Source organism: Camarhynchus parvulus, chromosome 13 (assembly GCF_901933205.1).
Source record: "Camarhynchus parvulus chromosome 13, STF_HiC, whole genome shotgun sequence".
In the NCBI taxonomy this organism is placed as follows: Eukaryota; Metazoa; Chordata; class Aves; order Passeriformes; family Thraupidae; genus Camarhynchus; species Camarhynchus parvulus.
The window spans coordinates 12,933,364-12,953,667 of NC_044583.1; the positions used below are offsets into that span (position 1 = coordinate 12,933,364).

General features: G+C 42.8%; 1 protein-coding gene across 2 annotated transcripts in view; it reads left to right on the forward strand.

The window, feature by feature from the left end:
* GALNT10 (polypeptide N-acetylgalactosaminyltransferase 10) overlaps window positions 1–20,304 on the forward strand; it is an 81,584-nt gene that overhangs the window by 27,325 nt on the left and 33,955 nt on the right. The window contains exons 1-4 of one of the 2 annotated variants that reach the window (XM_030957318.1): window positions 9,063–9,090; window positions 9,631–9,733; window positions 10,598–10,736; window positions 14,058–14,224. In XM_030957318.1, the coding sequence (XP_030813178.1) occupies window positions 10,627–10,736; window positions 14,058–14,224 (277 nt within the window). In that variant the 5' untranslated portion in view covers window positions 9,063–9,090; window positions 9,631–9,733; window positions 10,598–10,626. Of the gene's footprint in view, window positions 1–9,062; window positions 9,091–9,630; window positions 9,734–10,597; window positions 10,737–14,057; window positions 14,225–20,304 lie in introns of those variants that run through there. The other variant, XM_030957317.1, reaches the window with a different exon arrangement.

Genomic DNA, 20,304 nt, shown 5'->3' on the forward strand with positions numbered 1-20,304 from the left:
CTGTTTTGGAGCACCACCTGAAGTAATAGTAAAAGTTTATTGAAAACAATGAGGTTTTTTTCCCTAAACTAAAGCTGTCAAAGTGGTTGTTGATTTCCCCATGTCTGCAAGGCAAGTGAGCAGTGTCAGCACTGAAGGTACTGCCTGAAGAGTGTGGAAAATCAAACAGAAAAATGCTTGTGGTTCTTTTTGCTTTATTGGAGTTAGTGGAACTGTTTGGTTCAAGATGTGTGTAAGTGTTATGTAGGAAGATTAATTGTTCCTGGTAGCAGGAGATACATGGGGGAAGAGTGCACTCCTAAAATATCTGTAGGCCTCTTGATGGCTCAAGTTCTCCCTAAAATCCTTTTGGCTGAGTATTTATTGTGCACCTGTCTGCATTTCCAGGGACAGTTTAGGGTTAAGCTGCAGTCATGCTCTGCTGAGCAAGGTGAGCTGGCTGAGCAGGTCTGGGGATCATTCCTGTGTTGGTGGATGATGTTCATAGGTGTTCTGACATCCTCTGGTTTTGGGTCTTCCACAGATGACAGTCAGATTGTGTCTCCTCTCAAATATCTGGCTATAGATACTTCATTAATTTTTTGTGTAACTCCTAATGATGGATCAAGGCTCAAGGAAAAACCCCTAAAATACAGATTTTTTTTTTTCCCTGAATAGCTTTCAAAATTCAGAGGAGAAACAGTTTCTAAGCATGATATGCAACTTGCTGTGGGAAGCACTGTACTGACATAAAACACATTCTCGGTACCTGGCACACAACAAAGTGGCAGCTACAGTTCTTATTCCAGTTTTGAGTCATATCTGTCACGTAGGTTTTGTATGGATTGAATATATTTTTCCATAGCACTGAACATTGGGTCTTTTTTTACCTTTTTGGAGATTTCAGAAGAGCATTAACCTTTCTGAAGCCAGTGTACTGTGCTTGCTGACAAATCTTTGCCCCTCACTAGGCATCAAACCTTCCATAACGTGCCCTTGAATTTTGTTTGTGTAAGTTTGGCAGCAGCCCAGTTTCCATGAGGAAAGGTAAATATCTGATCTACACTGTCAGCTGTTGCAGACTGCAGCAGCTCTCTCAGGCTTATGGATGCCTTATGGTGCTCTGCCTGCTTTTTTGGGCAAAATCCTGAGCATTTCTGTTTACTATTATGAACTATAACTGTTGGCAAGCTTTCAAACTGCCTCGCTCATCTTACCTCAGAAAACATGTTCTAGTGCAGTCTCACTTGTTGCCTTTATCACAAAGTGCAGAGTGTCCTGGTAGTATACTTTGCACATTGGTAAGTCCCCAAAATTAAGTGTCTTTCTCTTGAAATGTCTGTCTCTGTGGAAAGCACTTAGCATTCTTCTTTTGCATGTCTAGCAGCTAGATTTTTTTCCTGTCCTTGCTTCAGTGATTATTGGAGCATTAGCAGCCTTTTTTTTTTTATAATTTGATTTCTTTTTTCATACTCATTATGCCAGTTTATACCAGGACTTATACCAGGGTTTCTCAAGGACCCAATCGGGTGGATTCCATTGAATGAAAGGCACAAATTACCATGTTTTATCATTCAAATAGTAATAAATGCTGTACATTTTTCCCTGTAAGCTGAACAGGTCAAATTTGCAGCCACAGGTTTGCCAGGTCCACCTATGTGCAGCACCACCTGAGTTTTCATCTTGTGTTGGTTGAGTACTGGGAATTTCACCCCTGTGTAGTATTTCTGTCTTGAGGATATTCAGGATGCTCATTCTGATGTATTTTTAATGAGATTTCTGCTAATATTATACAAGGTTTGCTTCTATGCTTGTGTATAACATATTTGGAAGTTTTCATCTGAGCAGTCCTTGATTGGCTTAACATTCCTATAATCTGATCTGGAGTTTATAGCTCGAGTACAGGGAATTCACCAGAATGATGGAATTAATAGGTTTTGTGTCCTGCATTTTTATTAAATCTTAATACAGATTATTCACCTATTTTTTGCATATGCAGCATAATCTGTAAGTCTTACTGGAAAGTCAGATTTCAGAAACAGTGCTCCAAATTTTGCCTTTGTAGGAAGGCACTGCACCTTGTGGGCTGTTCAGCTGAGTTAAATGGAGTGTGGGTATCTGCAGACACATGCCAGGTTCTGCTTCAGATGGTCAAAACCAGCTTGCTCCCTCCTTCTATGCGCAAGGCTGTATTTTAGACAGCTTCAGCTAGCACTAGGTTCTGTGCAAAACAAAGGGCATCTCTCTGGATTTCATGCCCGTGGCTTCTGCCAGGAGTTCAGTCCAAAACCAGCTCCTGGATGTGTGATAAAACAATAAATGTGCCCTGGTTCCTTGGGAGAGCTCATCTAGTTTTATGTTTCCAGCAGAAAGGGAAGGTGGGAGGGGTGGGCAGTCTAATCTTACTTGGAATGGTAGTTGAGAGATTACTTCTGTCTGCATCCTCATTTTGTGTGTTTATTGTCAGAGCTCCTCCTGCTGTTGCACCTCAGGCAAGGTGAGGAGGGGATTGTCTCCATCAGCCAGAGGGTAGCCAGGATATGAGACATTCTTTGGGAATTTTATAGGGTGTTGCTGTATCTTAGAGCAAGGTCAAAGCAATGTTCCTATTGCTTGAGGGGAAGACAAGGTGGTTTACCCCAGCTAAATGCCTGCAGGAGCTTTTTCCAGGGTGTTCAGCAGATTCCTGAGGCTCAGTGTGGGAGGTGGAGCAGTTCTGGAGATGGAGAGGGCTGTAAACGTTTTAGTGAGCAGAAAAGATGAGAAAGCTCTTGTGGGCAAATGAATTCTAAAACTAGGCCAGCTGGGGTTTTAACAGCTGAAAGGAAAGCCTGAGACTGAAACTGCTGTGCTATCACAAGATGTGCTTAAATTCAGGGAGGAGAATGCTGCTTGGTGCTCTGTGCTGACCTTGGAAGGGGCTGTGCCTCTGCAGGCCTGGGCTGAATTAGTCAAACAGTAAGTTCAGAACAGCAGACATCACAAAACTATAATATTATATCTAAAGGTAAGCGAAGAACAAAGTGTGAGGTGTTTGGCAGAGATGGATGACTAAGCTGGATGTCATATCACTGTCCTCAGCTGATGTCTGCAGACTTTAATCCACTGATGATCCAGGACTTTTTACAAGATGAATTTTTTTTTGTGCTAAGGGATTTTCAGCAGTTGATGTTGAATAAAACTTGTTAACCAAAGGAATTTAAAGGGAGGGGGGAGTTTCATTTCAAACAAGTACTCTTCTAGCACTTGATCCACAAACCTTGCTGCATTAAAAAGCAGAGTCAGCTGAAAGCAGCAGGCTGTCCCATCCACTGAGTAGCTGGTGTTCTGCAAGGAGCATATTCTTTATTAACTCTACAACTCCCAAATGTCCCTGGGTGTTCTGCACAAAAGGCAGAACTTGTGCCCCCTCAGCTGGTTCTGGTCCAGCTGTGGTTTCATTCTCTGACACAGGATAAGGACTGATCCAGGAGTGCCCACAATTATCTGGGGCTCTACTGCTGAAGGAATCAGGATATTTCTGTGCTCCAACGCTTGGCCTCCTCAAAAACAAAGCAAAAATCTGAATTTCAGTTTTTAACTGGTGTTACAGCTGGGAAAGAAAATAATGGCCAAGGTATAGCATTCTGGAGGAAAAATTCAGGTCTGGTTCAAACCTATTGCTTGGATGTGAGTCCCAACAAGCTGTGAAGATGAACTTGGCTTTTTTGTCTTTGAAAGCATTTAAAAATTCTGCATGATGGGATACCATTTAGTCCTGCGTTGCCTTATAATAGTTCCTGAAATGTTGGAGGTATGAATTATGTTAATGTACCTTTTAAATTTTTTATGGACTGAAATAGCTTCAAAAATTAACCTTTTGAAAACACTTGGGTAGATCACACAACAGGCTTTTAGCAGCCTTTTTTTCCAGTAGTGTGCTGCCTCCTGTTCCAGTAAATGAGGAGCTTTGATTGACTGAGGTTATGCTCAGCTTCCTGACCCAGGAGCAGCCTCCAGCTGATGTTGGTGATATTTTTATTTTTCATTAGCTCATCTGAAAGTCTCAGCTGTTTTCCTGCCAGTGAAAAGGATGGAGTCTGTTTGTGCTGCGTGAGTGCTGTACCAGTTTGTTGTTCACCACTTGCTGATAGAGCTCTGACAAACCAAAAAGAGAATTTAATTTCTTCATGGTGCAATAACACTTGCTATCTATTTATTTATGAAAGGGTTACTTACATTTGGCATGGATGGCCCCATGATCATTAAAACCTGAGTTTGCTGCAGTGAGAGGGAGGATTCCTCCTGTTTTCTCCTAGATCTGGCTTCCCTCACATTTTGCTTCCTGAAACACCTCAGGTCCTGCAGGTTTTGGAAGACTGGAAAGAATCTGCCTATGGATGTTTTCTCTTTCTGCTTTGCCATGTCACAGAATGTGACAACTGGGTTGTTCCCAGGTGTGTGCTCTTGAGTGTTCCACAGAGTTCACTTCAGGTTGCAAATTCCTTTAATAAATAGAGGAATGGTTCTTATTTGCTGCTTTCCCTTTCCCTGTTGTTTTTCTTGAATTATTTTGGCATCTTCAACATCTTCTTGTAGGATACAAGTGCAAGACAGACTTGCTGAGGTGCTGGGATAAGTGAAGAGATCTGGAGTGAAGCAGATGCCCTGTTTGACACTGTCTCCAAAAATCATGGGTCTGATTACAGCTCCTTGGTTTGAAAGAAAATAATAAATCAGCAAAACAAATGTTTGGAGTGGTTTGAGATCAGTACAGCATTATGGTTAACATAAATGCTTTAGCAAATCTTTTTTCCTCATGTGCAGAAAACTCTTGGCTTATATCTCGATCTGTGCTTCCCTTTTTTTTTTATTTTGGCTGCAGCCAGGCGCACTAAATAGTGATTAAACAAAAAATTAAAATTCTGTTTTTGTGCATTTGGCGTTTGAACGCTGATCAATTGCTTTGGCGGCGTGTTAAGTAACAGTGTGGTAGACAACAGAAGGGGCTTATTTACAGCAATCTGTCTAAATCCATTTGCAATGTATTGCTTAATATGCCTTTCTACTTTAGTTCATTTTCAGTTTTTAAAAAATGAAGGCTGGAAACAGGCAGGAGAGCGGTTTAGATATTGCTGGAGAAGTAATCACTCCTTAGTGGTAAACAACTTTCAGTTCTTAAGGGAAAGAAAATGTGCTTGAGCTGAAATAGAACTTATGGGCTTGTTGGAGGAGTTACTGGATGGAATTCAGTGGTACACTTATATAGCCTGAGTAGATGATCATAATGAAACCTTCACACTTTAAAATCTGATTTTTACGTGTTGTTTACAATTGACCATTTAAAAAAATACAGCAATATTTTTGCAAAATGGGAAGCTAACACAGAGCAGAAGTGAAAATTGCTGACCTCTTTTATAGGGATAGAAATCCACATCCATAATGTGCATTTACCCTAACCATGCAGAACTGACAGCTCCAATGTTCAAACAATGGTCACTGCATTCCATAGATAAAATGCACAGAAGGGGGGATATGGTGGAGGGTTTGGACAAAAATGTTCTACCTCCTGCTATGCAGTTAGAGCTAATGAGAAATTAGGATGAGAATGGAAATTGAGATGAAATACAGCATTACACATATGACATAACTCCCCACAAATGAGATGCTTGTTTAAGAGTTAAAGAAAAAATCAGTCATAGGAAACTTGCTATGTTTTGCAGATTGCTCTGAGATCACAGTCTAGAGCATTTGTTGAAGGAGTATCATCAAGTTATGTAATTTGCATAATTGAGTCAAATCCCATGCAGCATCCCTGAAGGAAACCATTAAAAAAAGCAACATTCTGGTCTCTGTATGCTGTGTCTGGATTTCTAGAGCCTCAGACGTCTTTTACAAAGCGAGGGGTGGGGGGAGAAAGCAAGAAAGAAGGAAAAGAGCTTCCAGAATCGCATCGATGTCAGCAACCTGCCCATTTTCCCAGGGAGAGGGACTTTGAGGACATATGTGCACACCCTCTGCCCGTGGTGGCAGCGTGCCTGCAGCCTTACACACAGCTCTGCTGACAGTGATGGCATCAGATAACTGCAGTCAGGGAGGGGGAAGGCAAATGTTTTATAGTTCACACTGACTGGTTTTGGTGGTCTGCTGAAATTAAGTTGGTGTTGAAAGTGGGGTTTTTGATCAGAAATACGACACTGATCTGGCTCCTGCAGCTGCACCTTCCCTCCAGGGCTGTGTGGATGGTGAGGGCTGGCAAGGTCACCAAGCCAAAGACACTGATGTTCCTTTTCTAGCACTGAAAGTCACTTCAAAATTAATGTTTAGACACTGTTGACAGAACTTGTCAGTGACTCCCAGCAGACTTTTCAGTTATGGTGTTTTAACAGCGACCTGCAAAACCAGTGTAAGCACTGTGTGTTTGCTTGCAAGGGATACAGTAAGAAATATTCTAACCTCTTAACATTTACCCAGGCTGAATTAAATGTAATGGAGGACTCCAATGCTGGATGAACTACTGTAACTTCTCTGCCAAAGACCAAAAAAAGCTGCAGAATGCAGCATGTCTGCCGTGACCTGGAACTGGGGTGTCTGCCCTTCAGGATTCTAAAAGCCACTTGGAGGTTTGTGTACATCCAGCAGAGGTTCAGGTTGTGCTTGTCCTGTGTGAATAGGACAGTTTGGTGTGAGCTGTACGGGGCAGAGGAGCTGGTAATGGCTCACCCTGCACAGTCCTCATTTCATTCTGTCAGTGCCAGCATGAAGAAGTGTTGATCCTTGTAAGTCTCCAGACTGAGAGCAGTACAGAGCCTGTTCCCAGCACTCCAGGATCAATAACTCTCACTCTGTGCCCCTCTGAAGTCCCACACTGCAGTTCAGAGAGGTCTGAATAACTGATGCTTGTGCTTCATGGTTTTCCCTCTTGCTTAATTTAAAGTTTACAAATTACTGACATGTGTGGCCCTGACAGGGTTAGCTTAACCCAGCTCACAGATGCTTTTGTGTGTAAATTTATCTGGGACTGAGAGAAATACATCTATGTGCTTGACTTTCTACTGTCTATGTGTCTGGTTGGTGCAGTGGGTAATGCAGTGGCAGTCTCTGATTTTATTTTTTTCCCTGTTTTTGTTTTGCTTTATTTTCACAGCCCTGGAGGATGGTGTGCTGCTGCCTGCTTTCCTTCTATCTCAGGGTTTAAATTGCTTGCATTAGGTTGTTGCTTGCTCTGAGGATGTTTACATGCACATTGCTGACCCCTCTGAAGAATGGCTTGAAGCTGTGCAGAAAATTTACTTCCCTGTACACATTATCCTACACTGAGCACACAAACACAAGGACCAGTCCAGCCCAGAGCCTGGGGCTGCACACACTGAGCAGGGATGGCTGTGAGTGCTTTTTAATGGCTTTTAGGCTGCTGCTGTGCTGGGACAGCTGTGTGAGGGCGAGAGATGCCCCTCCTGACCCAGCCCAGTGCTGTGGCCTCCCTCAGAGGGCTCTGGAGATGTTGGTGTCAATCCTTTGGGGTGTATTTCCAGCTTCTCTCCCGGGAGCTGTTGTGGAGGACAGCTCCAGACCCATCCCATGTGCATTTCAGTGTGTTTCAGAAGGAATATGTCCTGGTTGTGTCCCAGCTGGCAGCTCACCCCCGCCGTGGGGTGCGGGTGAGAACTGGCAGAGTTAGAAGTGAGAAAACTCCTGGGTTGAGAGAAAGAGTTTAAAAAGTAAAGCAAAAACCCCACAAAGCAAAACAAACCAGAGATTCCATTCCTTACCAAGGGCAGGCAGGTGTTCAGACTTCCCCAGGAAAGCAGGGAAGGTAAATGTCATCACTCCAAAAACCCTGCTTCCTCCTCCTTCCCCCAGCTTTATGTACTGAGTGTGACGCCACATGGTTGGGATGTCCCTGGGCACAGCTGTCCTGCCTGTGTCCCCTCCCAGGCACTGCCACCTTCCTCTCTGAGGACAAAGCAAAAAAGCCTTGACTCTGGCTAGACCCTGCTCAGCAGCTACAAAAACATCCCTGTTTTATCAACACTTTCCAGCACAAAGCCAAGTCACAGCCCCATAGCGGCTCCTGTGGAGAAAATTAACTCTACCCTTGCCAAAACCAGCACAGAGAGCAGTCCCCATGGGTGCCTGCAGCAGCGGACAGGGGATGTTTTCAGAGGGAAGGGAGGTGCCTCTGCAATTCTAATTTTAAGTTACCCAAGTCTCAGAAAGAGATGAGATTTAAGCCCCCTTAGCAATGCTCTGTCAGGTTGGATTTTGCTGTTTGCTGGTGGGTCTGAGTTTTCTGTTTTTCTCCACGTTGCCTCCATTCCCTGCTCACTTTGTCTGGGTTTGATTTGGGATGCAGTGGGTGTTGTGAAGTTCAGGGTTGCACTGTGTGTTCTTCCTTCTGCATCCAGTCCCTGGACACTCTGGCCATGCTCTCCTCTGCAGGGCTGGGTGGGGTTTCCACAGCAACTGCTTTTAAGGGATTTTCACATGTTTAATCCCAGCAAATGGCAGGAGGGACAGTGGCATTGTCAGTGATTCTCCTGGTGTGTGCTTTCAGTCCAGAACACGATAAACAAGAGACAAAAGAGACCTAAAATATAAAAATTTCAGACCTGCCAGTTGTTCCTGTGCCCATTATGATCCTTGTGCAGGAGGCTAGTGCTCAGAAAGTTGGCAAAACTCTCCTGGCAAGGAGGTGCTCTGGTCTGGGAGAGCTTTCCAGGACTTTTCCTGGCAGAGGAGGATTCTGGTCAGTGAGCTGGCCTGGCAAAGAATTGCTCTTGTAAAACAGAGGCAAAAATTTCACAGCATGGCAATGTGCTCTGGTGTGGGTTATTTAGTGGGAATGATTAGAAGGGGTGGCATTATCACCAGGCAGGAATTTGCAGGAGAACAGTGGTGTTTAATGGAACAGCTGGAGAACCACAAGGCAGGTTAAGCAAATTAGTTTGATATTTATGTTTGGTGAGTTCAGGTGAGCCCTTCCATGACAGGAGTGTGTGGTTTTTCAGCTCAGCTGCTCTGGGGCTGCACTTGCCTTCCCCTGCATGATGTGAATCAATATCAGGCTTTTGCAGTGCCTCTCATGACTCCTCTTCAGCAAATGTGAGTCTCCATCCTGAGCAGTCAGAGGTGAGCTGGAGACATTGGATTTCTGGGGATCTTCATTTGCTGCCTTGTTTTCAAAGCACCCATGGCTTGAATTTCAGTAACAACATAATGAAATAGAATCTCTAATTGGGTTCAGCAGCAAGAGTCTTAATAAATGACCTTTTAAATCTTATTTTGATTTTATTCAGGTGTGGAAGTGTCTCATTAATAATGATCCTGCAGTAGGTCTCCCAATACATCCTATTTAATTAACAAAAAGGCTGTAAGATGTATTGGAGGTTTTCAAAATGAAAATGGGAGTTTTTAATAGATTCTCTGATTAAGAAACAATGTTCTGCATATGTGATGGTGCCTGGAAAAATATCACTTAACAGACAGATAAAGTTCTGAGACAAGCAAAACTCACTTCTTCCCTTCACCGCTTTCAGGCTAAAAGCCACTTGCCTGTGATGATCTTACCTTAAGGGAGATGTTTAATTTCCTCTTACAGGAAGGGGAGGCTGCTGTGGAAAGGTTTCATTTGTTGTGTATTTATTATATATCCAATTTTTTGTTTAAAAGGCGCCATATGTGAGGCAAAAGAAAGACCCTTACTTTGCTGATGGACAAAGGAAAAAGGACTGGCACAACAAAGAAGCCATAAGGAGGGACTCAGAGCGTGTAGGTATGTAAGATTGCTATAAAAATGTTTTAATACAGACTGTAACTTTGATTTTATTTGGTAGACTGAGTGTAGAACAACATGTTCAACTTTAGGGTCAAGGTGATGTTCTTGACATGATGCAGCATTAAAGCCAATTCATCTGTTAATCTTTTAACTGTGTTAATCCCAGTTAAATTCCTTTTTCCTCGACTCCACAATAACTGTTTTGAGGTGCAAATGTATCACTTAAATCTTGGTGGTTTTACGACAGGTGGAGAATTGATTTTTAAAAAACTTATTCCCCTCCCTCAAAAAAGTGTGCATGTACCTCTCCCAAAAAAAGGGGAAATCCAGAAAGGAAGAATAAGGAAAATGTTCTGGACTATAACAGTCATGCAAGTCCATTCCATAATTCTGGGGTTTGTCTTGCATTGCAAATAAGGCCCATTTTCAATGTCACAGCTTTACACTGATGTGTTTGCAAGGGCTCTGCCCCTCCGTGCAAGAGCATAAATCCATCTGTGCTGAGAATTCCAACAGTGCTGAGATATTCAAACCACATGGATTCTTCCCACTGTGAAACAAAAGGCATTCTGGGGATCTTCCACAGCGTTGCCAAAACCCCTTCATCTGTTTCTGGTGTTAGGAGGAAGATTTTTACCTTGGATTTGCACAGCTGAGTGGTTTCTAGCAAAACTGCTTATCAGATAAAATTGTTAAATTGACATGGTTGACCTGGTGCTAAATGACACAGAGCACAAAACTCATAAAGTAATGTTCAAAGAACTCTTAAGATGCTCTTTTTTCTGCTGTATGGATTGGTTTCTGGCCCGTTAAGCACTAATTAGCAGCAATGATCTGTATTTACTTTCTGTCTATCCACAGGAAATGGAGAACAGGGAAAACCTTACCCAATGACTGATGCAGAGCGAGTGGACCAGGCATACAGGGAAAATGGCTTTAATATCTTTGTGAGTGATAAAATTTCTCTGAATCGTTCCCTTCCAGACATCAGGCATCCAAAGTGAGTATACAGTTTGCATTTCTAGGAGTGAAGCTTTGCAAGCCCTAAATTACCACCTCTACAGGAATGTGTTCTTTTTTATGATGGACTCTTGTACCTTTGTTCATAAAATCCAGTCTTTGCACAGCTGGGTCCTGGTATTTCCTTAATAAAGGACAGTGTACAGTAATTTCAGTGGGAAATAGAAGAGATCAAATCTGGGCGAAAAAATCATTTTTTGATTTCAAAAGACTTAAAATTACCACAAACTTGCAACCCTGCTCATAAGAAATCTTTAATGTAACCCTGAGGTTCCACTTATGTTGGCCACTAGCTGGAAATGACTGTGGAATGCTCAGGAGCAGAAAAAGATGTGAGCAGCTTCACTCAACTATGTATGAAGAGTTTTACCAGGTTTATGGATTATTTTTGTGGACATCTTCCTCATAAAAGCAGCCTCATCAGGGTTTACAAGTAGAAACAAGTTCCAGTTGAATACTGACTTTAGAGTTCATCTGGTTTTGGACATTATGCTGTATAGGATGGTGTTGAACTGGATTTTGGTCAAGCCAGAAGTTTTTTTCTCTTGCAAAAGTGCATCAGTTATGGTTTAGCCCTTGTTTATACAAAGCTGAGAGGTTTTTAAATACTGTTTGTGAGATTTGTAATCTGAAAGCATTGTTAGACATCTGAATCTAAGATTGTTTTGTGTAAAGCTGTGTTTATCACAACTTAGTAAATCTGCATTCAACATGTACTTTATTCACAAGATACAAGTTCCAGAAGTCAGGTTTTATAATTTGTTAACTGCACAATTGAAATAATACCTCTTCAGCTGTCACAGCAAACTAATCAAATACACTGGCTTGACGCTTTTTCTCAATATAAACGCATAAAAAAGGTAGTGAGTGTAGCTCCATAAATATTTTAGGCATTCAGCTGAAATGTTTAAACATAGAGATAAATCAGGTAACTGAAGATGTTTGTGGATCAGCCCATGCTCAAGTTCTAGGAAACACATTTTAAGTTTACTAATCTAAATTCTACCTGACCTCCATTTACAGGGTCTGCCTTGGGCTCTGGGAACTTAAACATCAGATAATGCCAGTATTTTGTTATCTGAGGGTTTAATGTGTTGCCTCACATGCTCCAATGTTTCCTGAAATTGCCAACTCAGTGTTGCTAATTCTGCTATTTAAACTTTTGTAAAATGTGAAACTTCTAACTCCAGCCCCAGATAAAATTAATAAGTGAAGTGAAGGGACACCAACGACTTAATCTGTGATTAATGGTGCTGCTGCAGTGATTTGCTTGACAAATCCTTTCCCCCAGCACAGCAAACTGTAATTGTGGGGGCCTTGAGGAGTGGATGAACAGCATGTGCCTAATGGTGCTGGGATTAGCTGAGCTGGGTTACCCATGGTGGGGATGTGCAGAGAAGGAATTCAGGACTGGAAGGATCTGCTGTGCATTCTCTGTGCCCATTAAAAAAGAAGTACATGAAATGGTATGGTTTGTGTTACTGGAGAGGTTGAGGAGGGCAGTTTATAGCAAAGTTAGGCTGAGACCTAGCCATAAAGGTACAAGTCCATAAAGAGTATTGCAGAAAGAAGGGGGCTGTGGTTTAGAGCCCCTTACATGCAGTGAGGAGTGTGAGCAGAAGGTGTGCTGGGGAAAATGCATCATCTGCCTTGCCCTGAGCTTTGGGGCCATAGCTGGGCTTCTCCCCAACAGCTGTCCTGGGTGGGGAAGGGCAGAGAAGCAGCTGATGTGTGAGATGGTTTGTGTGGACTTTAATATACCAAACAGTGTGTCTGCTTTCTGCTAATTGTGGGACTCAGGGAGCTGGGGCACAGCATGTGCTGGATCTGCCTGGTGCACACATACAATTGTTTGTTTCAACAGTCATGTCCTCCCCTGATAACAGTTCCTTTAGGCTCCTCTAGGGTTTTTAATATTAAATACTAATTTTGCAGGTCTTGTAAAGCAATTGTAGATACAGTAGCTGGAGGGAAGCAATTTCTCTCCATGCTTAATGGTTACACTTAATAGCTAAAGTTTTCCACTTGTTTAAGTTAGCCAGAAAATGAGGATTCCAGTGTAAGAAGAGTTAGAAACAATTCAAGGGCTCTTGGTTCGTATTGGAACAGAACTGTTGCTAGTAGCTGTTGGAAGAAGGTTAAGGTGGCAATGCCAAGGGCTGGATGAAAGCAGTCCCTGCAGCTTCAGTTTGCATCTTGCATCTGTGCATTGCAGCCACAGCCTGCAGGCTCTTGGCAGCACCCCAGGACAATTCATTACACCCAGAATAAGTTACTGTCCTCTCACACAGGCACCAGAGTAACTTCCTGTAGGCACAGATGTATTGAGCTTGTATAACATAGGTACATCCTTCTCAGTGCCCTGGGAAAGGTACCGGGATAAAGCTGCTGCTGCCAGAGCTGCTCTCATCCCTGTCTGTCCTTCCGGGGGCCAGGGCAGGGAATTGCTGCCTGTGTGCATGGAAATGTGCACAGTGACAGCCTCCAGGGCAGGGCACAGCAGCCTGGGGGCTGTGCAAGGGACAGGGAGCAGAGTGGGACCTGCCTGTCCTGCTCCTGGGCACAGGGCAGCTTGTTCATGGTATCCCCACACGCCTCCATTCCCACAGCACACACTGGTGTGTTCTGGGCACAGGGGGCTCCAGGGATGGAATAGATTTTTGGCCCCTACTGAAGAGCTACTGAGTGGTTTTTAACTACAGTGGGTCACTGTGTGGCCTTAGAGGTTACCTGTTTAACCAGGTGTAAAGTGCACTTATGGCCACGCCTGCAGGAAAGTAAACACTGCACTTCATACTGCGGAATTTTATTTATGAAACTGCCTTGAAACCAACCAACCCTACAAGGCAAGAGTTTGTTACCCCTATTTCAAAATCAGGAAAATTAATGCACTCTGCGTTATTTTGAGGAGTAAAGAAGTTTACTAAGTTTATTTTACTTTACTAAGTTCCTTGCTGGTAATTAATATGGAAGTGCTGGTGTGTTTTGGTGTGCCTGGTGGGTTCTGGCAGCACCTTTTGAATTGCTCTGTGTGTCTCCAGCTGTAAGAACAAGCTGTACCTGGAGAAGCTGCCAAACACCAGTGTGATAATCCCATTCCACAAGAGTTTATTACCCCTTTTTCAAAATCAAGAGAATTAATGCACTCTGCATCATTTTGAGGAGTAAAGAAGTTCACTAAATCTATTTTATTAAGTTGCTTGCTGGTAATTAATACGGAAGCGCTGGTGTGTTTTGGGTGTGTTTTGGTGTGCCTGGTGGGTTCTGGCAGCACCTTTTGACTTGCTCTGTGTGTGTCCAGCTGCAAGAACAAGCTGTACCTGGAGAAGCTGCCCAACACCAGTGTGATAATCCCATTCCACAACGAGGGCTGGTCCTCCCTGCTGCGGACGGTGCACAGCGTCCTGAACCGCTCCCCGCCCGAGCTGGTGGCAGAGATCGTGCTGGTGGATGACTTCAGTGACAGAGGTAGGAGGGTTTTATGTGGCATCCCCATCCCTACCTAAGGGATCGCTGCGCTTGTAAATCTGTGTGTCGTGACCTGAGGGTTTTTACTTGCCAGCAGCAGAGCTCAGGGCAATCTTGCTACATTTGAAAGCAGAAAATTCATGTTCCATATTCAGGGTGTGCTGGTGTAGCTGCTGCTGGCATGGGCTGTCCTGTGTTCTGGGCAGTATCAAAAGCCAGAGAAGCTGGTTTTAATATTCAGCTAAGGGCCTGTGTAGCCCTTAATGTAAAATGTTAAATGTTGACTCTTGAAATAACAAAAAAAAAAAAGCCAAGAGGTGGGAAGGTGGGAATAGCTCACTCCTTACATTCTACTTTTTTCTTTCTTGATGCAGAACATGTAAAAGAATCCTTGATAAAAGGTTTCCATCTGGGACTGCCTATGATTTGGCTTGCCTTTCTCATGAATTTTGTACTCCTGAAAAGTAAACGTGCAGCATCCAAACCTTTTCTCTCCCTTGCTGGGAACGTCCCTCAATATTCTGTACTGCACTGCCTGGAGTAGTCACTTTGGCTTGGGTTGAAGTGCTGTCTGCAGAGGTGTGGAGTCACTGGCACACATCACCACAAATGGAACAGCCACTTGGCATTGCAGCAGCAATGAGTGCATGTGGTTGCTGAGATCTTTTTCTCTGAGCCATTTAAATGGTGCCTGATGCAAATTAAGCTGCGCTTTGCCTTGTGTTTTGTTAATTAAGCTGCATTTTGCCTTGTGTTTTGCACTCTTGCTGTGGTGGAAAAGGCAAGTGAAGGAGGAATCAATGCCCCTGTCATGTAGACATTGCATAGGGGGAGAAATCCCATGGGAAGTTCTCTGACTGGTGTTGAAGAGGGCACAGTGCCTTTGAGGGGTTATGGTCAGATCTAGTAACTCGGTTTTCTCCTTTAAAGTTACTATTTAGCCTTATGAGCTGCAGAGAGTTCAAGCCACTGATCAAGTGAGGCAAAAGAGCTTTCTGTACAGATCCTAAAGGATACATCTCCAGAAGCCTGACATCTAGGAAGCTCCTAAATGAGCTTGGAAACAAGCTTGTGAATATCTAGTGTTCTGACCTATTTTGGCTTCCAAATAGGCACTACCCAACAGCTGTAGTACTTGGCCTGAAGTTCTTCTCTCATTAGTTTGCAAGCAAGGCATGCTGCATTGAACAAATCAATGTTACATGAAATAAGTATTTCTTTGGAGAATTTTTAGGCTAAGGTGAGGAGAAGGAAAACCCACCTTCCTGACAAGGTCTTTTTATTGCTACTCAGTCTAGAAGCAAATTAGGCAAGCTCATGCTGTAACCACAAGTGAATTGTACAAACGGGTTTCTTTTCAGAGAAGTGGAAGTAATGAAATCTAGTTTCCTGTGGGTCTGTTTTCCTTGTTCTTTAGATGTGCCCTGACCAGGTGAAAGAGAGCTCTCCTGGCTCCACCCTGCTCCTCAATCTGTACCTGTGCTGTTTGTCCAGCTCACTCTTCTCTGTTCCACCTGCCTCTGATAAGACAAAAACTCTTGTCCCTTGGTCATCCATCTTTCATGCAAAGATTGCAAGGAGTAGCTTGGGAATTATTTATGTGCAGTACCTATTTATAAATGGATATAAAAGACTCCAGGTGCTGGACAGTAGGCTAAATTGTCAAGGGAAGAGAATAACGCTCATGCAAAGAGTGTGTTAATACAAACTGGTGTGGGGTTTCTCTTTGGGGTGGATTTTTCTTGTTTGTTTTTTTTTTAAACCAGTATTTTCCTGCTAGCACAGTTGATTTCTGCACACTGGGACAATTGCTGGTTAGGATGAAACATCTTTCCTTCAGTGCTGTCAGTTCTGTATCCGCACTTTTCTTCCTTACCCACCCTGGGGTTGGCTTGCACATCCCTCAATGGGCTTAAATAGAGCCTTAGTCTTAGGGGGCTCTTAAATCCTAATCACATGATCTTGACTTGAAAGGCTGATGGTTACAAATTTCTGGTTGTAATTTATCCATTGTTAAAAAAACCAAAAAAAAACCAAACAAACAAACAAAAAAAAACACAAAAAAAACCAAACAAACAAACAAAAAAAACCAAAAAAAAAAAAACCAAAAACCTAAACAACAAATACTTTAACCCAGTAACCAAAAATTGATAGTTTAATGCATCAAATTGAAATGCATGAAGGAGCAGAAGTTCCAGGAAAACTTCTACTTGTATGTTATATGTTTGAAAAGAGCACATTCTTGGATTTGGACTGTTAGGCAACTGCTCTGGTTATCTGTTTCTTATGATTAGATTGGGCAGATAATAAGAACTCCATGTCCAAGCTGATGATCATCACAGCTGTGCCACGGAACTGGAGAGCAGTAAAAAGAATGAGAAGAAATTTCTTGATTTTTCTTTGCACATCATAAATGATTGGTCCTCTGCATTGTCTGCAAAGTATTCTGTATTGTCCTCAAGAATTCTGTGCTTCTGTTTGAAATAACAGTCCCCCAAATTTGTAGCAGCATCCTTTAAAGTTACAGAATCACTGTTGGGTGTAGTGACAGTAGAGGCCAGGTCTGAGATCAGAGGGGCATAGGAGGAACAGTAAATGTCATCTCCTTCCCTGAAGAGATCAGTAAATAGTCACCATAAACTCCAGTGAAAAGCCAAGGATGGAAAGGATAATCACTCAATAAAAATCTATTATTAATTTTTTTATGGAGATGTTACTCTGACAGGATAAAACATTGGATATCTCTGCTGTATCTCATGCTGGCCTTTCACTCAAGGGTTGTCTAAACAGACCTCCAGAACTTTAATAACTCTTTAAAGAATATTCTTCCAATAGCTTGACCTTCCCTGGCAAGGAGACTCTATCTCTCTCCTGCCAGCATTTCTTGTGTGCTGACCTGTGCTGGGGTTAAATGTGCTGGGGTTTGCCAGCTGCCCTTGAGGTGTTGAAATATTTCTCTCTTATTCTGCTGTTTCACTGCTTTCTGGGAATGGTGATTTTGGTGCTGATCCCTGTGTCTCATACATGGAGAATCTTTGCTGCACATGAAGGAAAGAGGATTTGGTAATAATAGAAATAGTAAGTGTGGAAACCTGGCTACTGCAAACAGTGTTTTTCCTGACAGATGTTATTTTCATGTGTTTTTCATCTGGTTTTAAGCTTGAGTGTAAGGAATTTTTGCTGTGTCTACGAAGAGGGCTGAGAAGTTGGCTAACAGAGTGGCAGGAGAGTGAAGACAGATTTCTGGGTTAGTTGGTGGCTGCTGTGGTCTGCAGCAAACCTGAGGGGCAGCTGTGGCTGTGCATTATTGGAGCTCCTGGACAGATGAATCATCATCTGGAAGTGTCAGCAGCCATTTATTTCTTAATTTGTTTGAAAGAGACAACTCTGTGACCTTTAGCAATAAACATTTTTCATCCAAAAAATGCTGTCCTGATGACAGCAAATCTTAACAGGGAGCAGCAAAAGCTTTACAAGTCATGTTTTTTAAATGTTTCCTTTGCTTTGTACTTGGAAAGTCAAAATGTGCTGGAACAACTTGCTGTCTGGAATGGTTTGGGGTTTTTTGTATGCCTGCAGTATAATGCAAATGGTCCAAATCTAAAAAAAGGCTAGAGCTTTACCTCACCCAAATTTTGTGCAGGATTCTGTGTCAGGCAGAGTGCTGTGGGAAAGGCTGCCTGTCCATGGGTGTGCTGGCTCCATTCCCTTTGCCTTGAGCTGCAGACCATGTTGTCACCTCCAGCAGCTCCTCCTGACACTCAAATCTTCCTCTGTGGGGATTCCCTTGGTAGGTTGGGTCGATTTTAGAGGAGCTGCTTTCCATCATGTGCCATTGGTCACAGCAGAGTGAATATTGCAGGGCTGGTTTTTGCTTTCCCTACTGCTAGTCTCTGTTGTCAGTGTAGCATTGCATTAGGACTGCTATAATGCTTTTTTTCCCCCACAAACTTGATTGAGAGTGATGTAAGAACTTTCTTCCCAGTTCAGAACACTTGTTGGGATTGTCTGTGCAGAAGAAAATAGTTGAATATATAGTATAACAGTATAATAAGTTGAATATATAGTACAATAGTTCAATGTATTGAAGAGGGAGGCACCAATTCATCAAACTGTTTTTGGAGAATAAGAATTAACCTGCCCAGCACTGGCTGCTTCTGCATGGTACAGAGAACTGCCAGAGAGCCACAGGCTGATCTCCAGGGTTTGATGAATCTCAGCTCTTGCAGGGTGGTCCAAAATAATGCCTCCCCTTCTGGATAAGCAGAATTCTGAATGCAGCACTTGTGAATTACCACCCTAGAATTCCTGATCATAAAAACTCCTAGCTGTGGCAGTCCTGTGTGGATTTGTGGCTTCACTTTTAATTTCTATAGCTATTCTTTCAGTCTGATAGTTTAAATTAAACCTTTTCATATGCTGGCTTGCAGGATGCTAATTGCATCCCTCCAAGCCTGTTGTTACCAGAATGGCCCTAAGTAAACTAAAATGTTTTTTCCATGTATATCAGTTTGGGGACTATAACCCTCCTGGGGACTGTCATGTGAAATTTGTTTGCTTTTGGAATATCTAATTACCATGCTGCTGAGTGGGAATTTGGTTCTATTCTATCATAGAAATGGGAGGAGGAGAACTGAAGTGGAATTGCAAGTCAGTTTGTAACACTGCAGGTTTTTCTATCAGCTCTGATGGCATTTTGTTATTGATAGCTGGGAACAAGTCACAGGCAGGCAGTTCATGGTTCTTCAGGGTCTGCTTCAGTCCCTGGGCCTGCAGCAGAATTGCTGTGGTGAGAAATGGAGCTGTTCAGCTCTAGTGTCTGTCTTGTACTAAATGAATTGTTGGTCTCCACCTAATTCTTGTAGCTTGTGGACACCCTTGCTGTAAAAGCTGTCTCTGTGTCTGCATGAACAGATGTAAAGCTGTCCTCTGCCTCAGTAATAAATGATCAGCCCTGAGCTGGGGGAGCAGGGGATGGCACATCCCTTTGCAGGGTGTTTGTCAGAATGCTCTTTGCTTTTCACCTGTTTGGTAGCCCAGCACAGCAGTGGAACATCAAACACTCCTGCTGAAAGGCAGAAGGCAAACTCCTCTGTTTTGGAGGTGAGGTCTCTTACAGGTGCAGGTGGGACTGGAACAGGTGCAGAATCACAAATAGCTGAGTTTGGAAAGGAAATCTGGAGAGCGTCTAACCCAGCCCCTCTGCCCAGATACAGCAGGTTTCTCCAGATCTTATAATTCACTCAAATTTTGAAAATCTCCAAGGATGGAGATAATGTCTCTGGGGAACCTGTTCTGCTGTTCAGTCACTCTGTCAGTGACCTAGTTAAAAAAAAAGTAATTTAAAAATACCTTATGCTTAACCAGCATCTCCTGTGCTTCAGTTTGTGCCCAAGGACTCCCAGGTCCTTTTCTGCAGAGCTCCTATAACTTATCTAGGAAACACATGCAAAAGAATACCTCTAAAACAAACTAATTGTTTGCATTTTTGTGCTTCTGGAGCAAGCTGATATCATGAATTTTTCAGCCTTTCCCCTAATGTCAGGCATGGTAGGATTTTTACCTTTTCACCCTTTGCAGCAATGGAAATTTAAAAATTATTCAAGACATTTGAAGCTTACTGTGTGCAGGAGGCTGTGACTTAATTGCTGAATGTCATTAAAAAAGGCATCTGGTGGTGTACTTGGGGCTGGCTGTGTGCTCAGAGGAAAGGGTACACACCACACAGGGTTTATCTTATTTTATGGCTGAGCTTGACAGAAATCAGTGATTGTGGCAAAGTGCTTGAATTTCCCATAAAACTCACGTTTCAGCATTCAATTATTTGCATATTGAGTGACAGCCTGTTCTTACTTGTTTTTAAGATTACTTTGGTAGAAATGACAGTGTTTTAGAACAAATGTTGTCCCTTGTTGAAGAAGAGAACTGCAGCATCAGTCAATCTCCAAAGCATGAGTTACATGCAAAGCACTCTGTTGGTACAATAATCAAGCTGGATGTGGCAGCACTGAAAATACTGCAGTCTCCAAACATCAGGATTGTTCTGGAAGTGTTAACCCAGCTGGGCCCTGTGCCCAGGG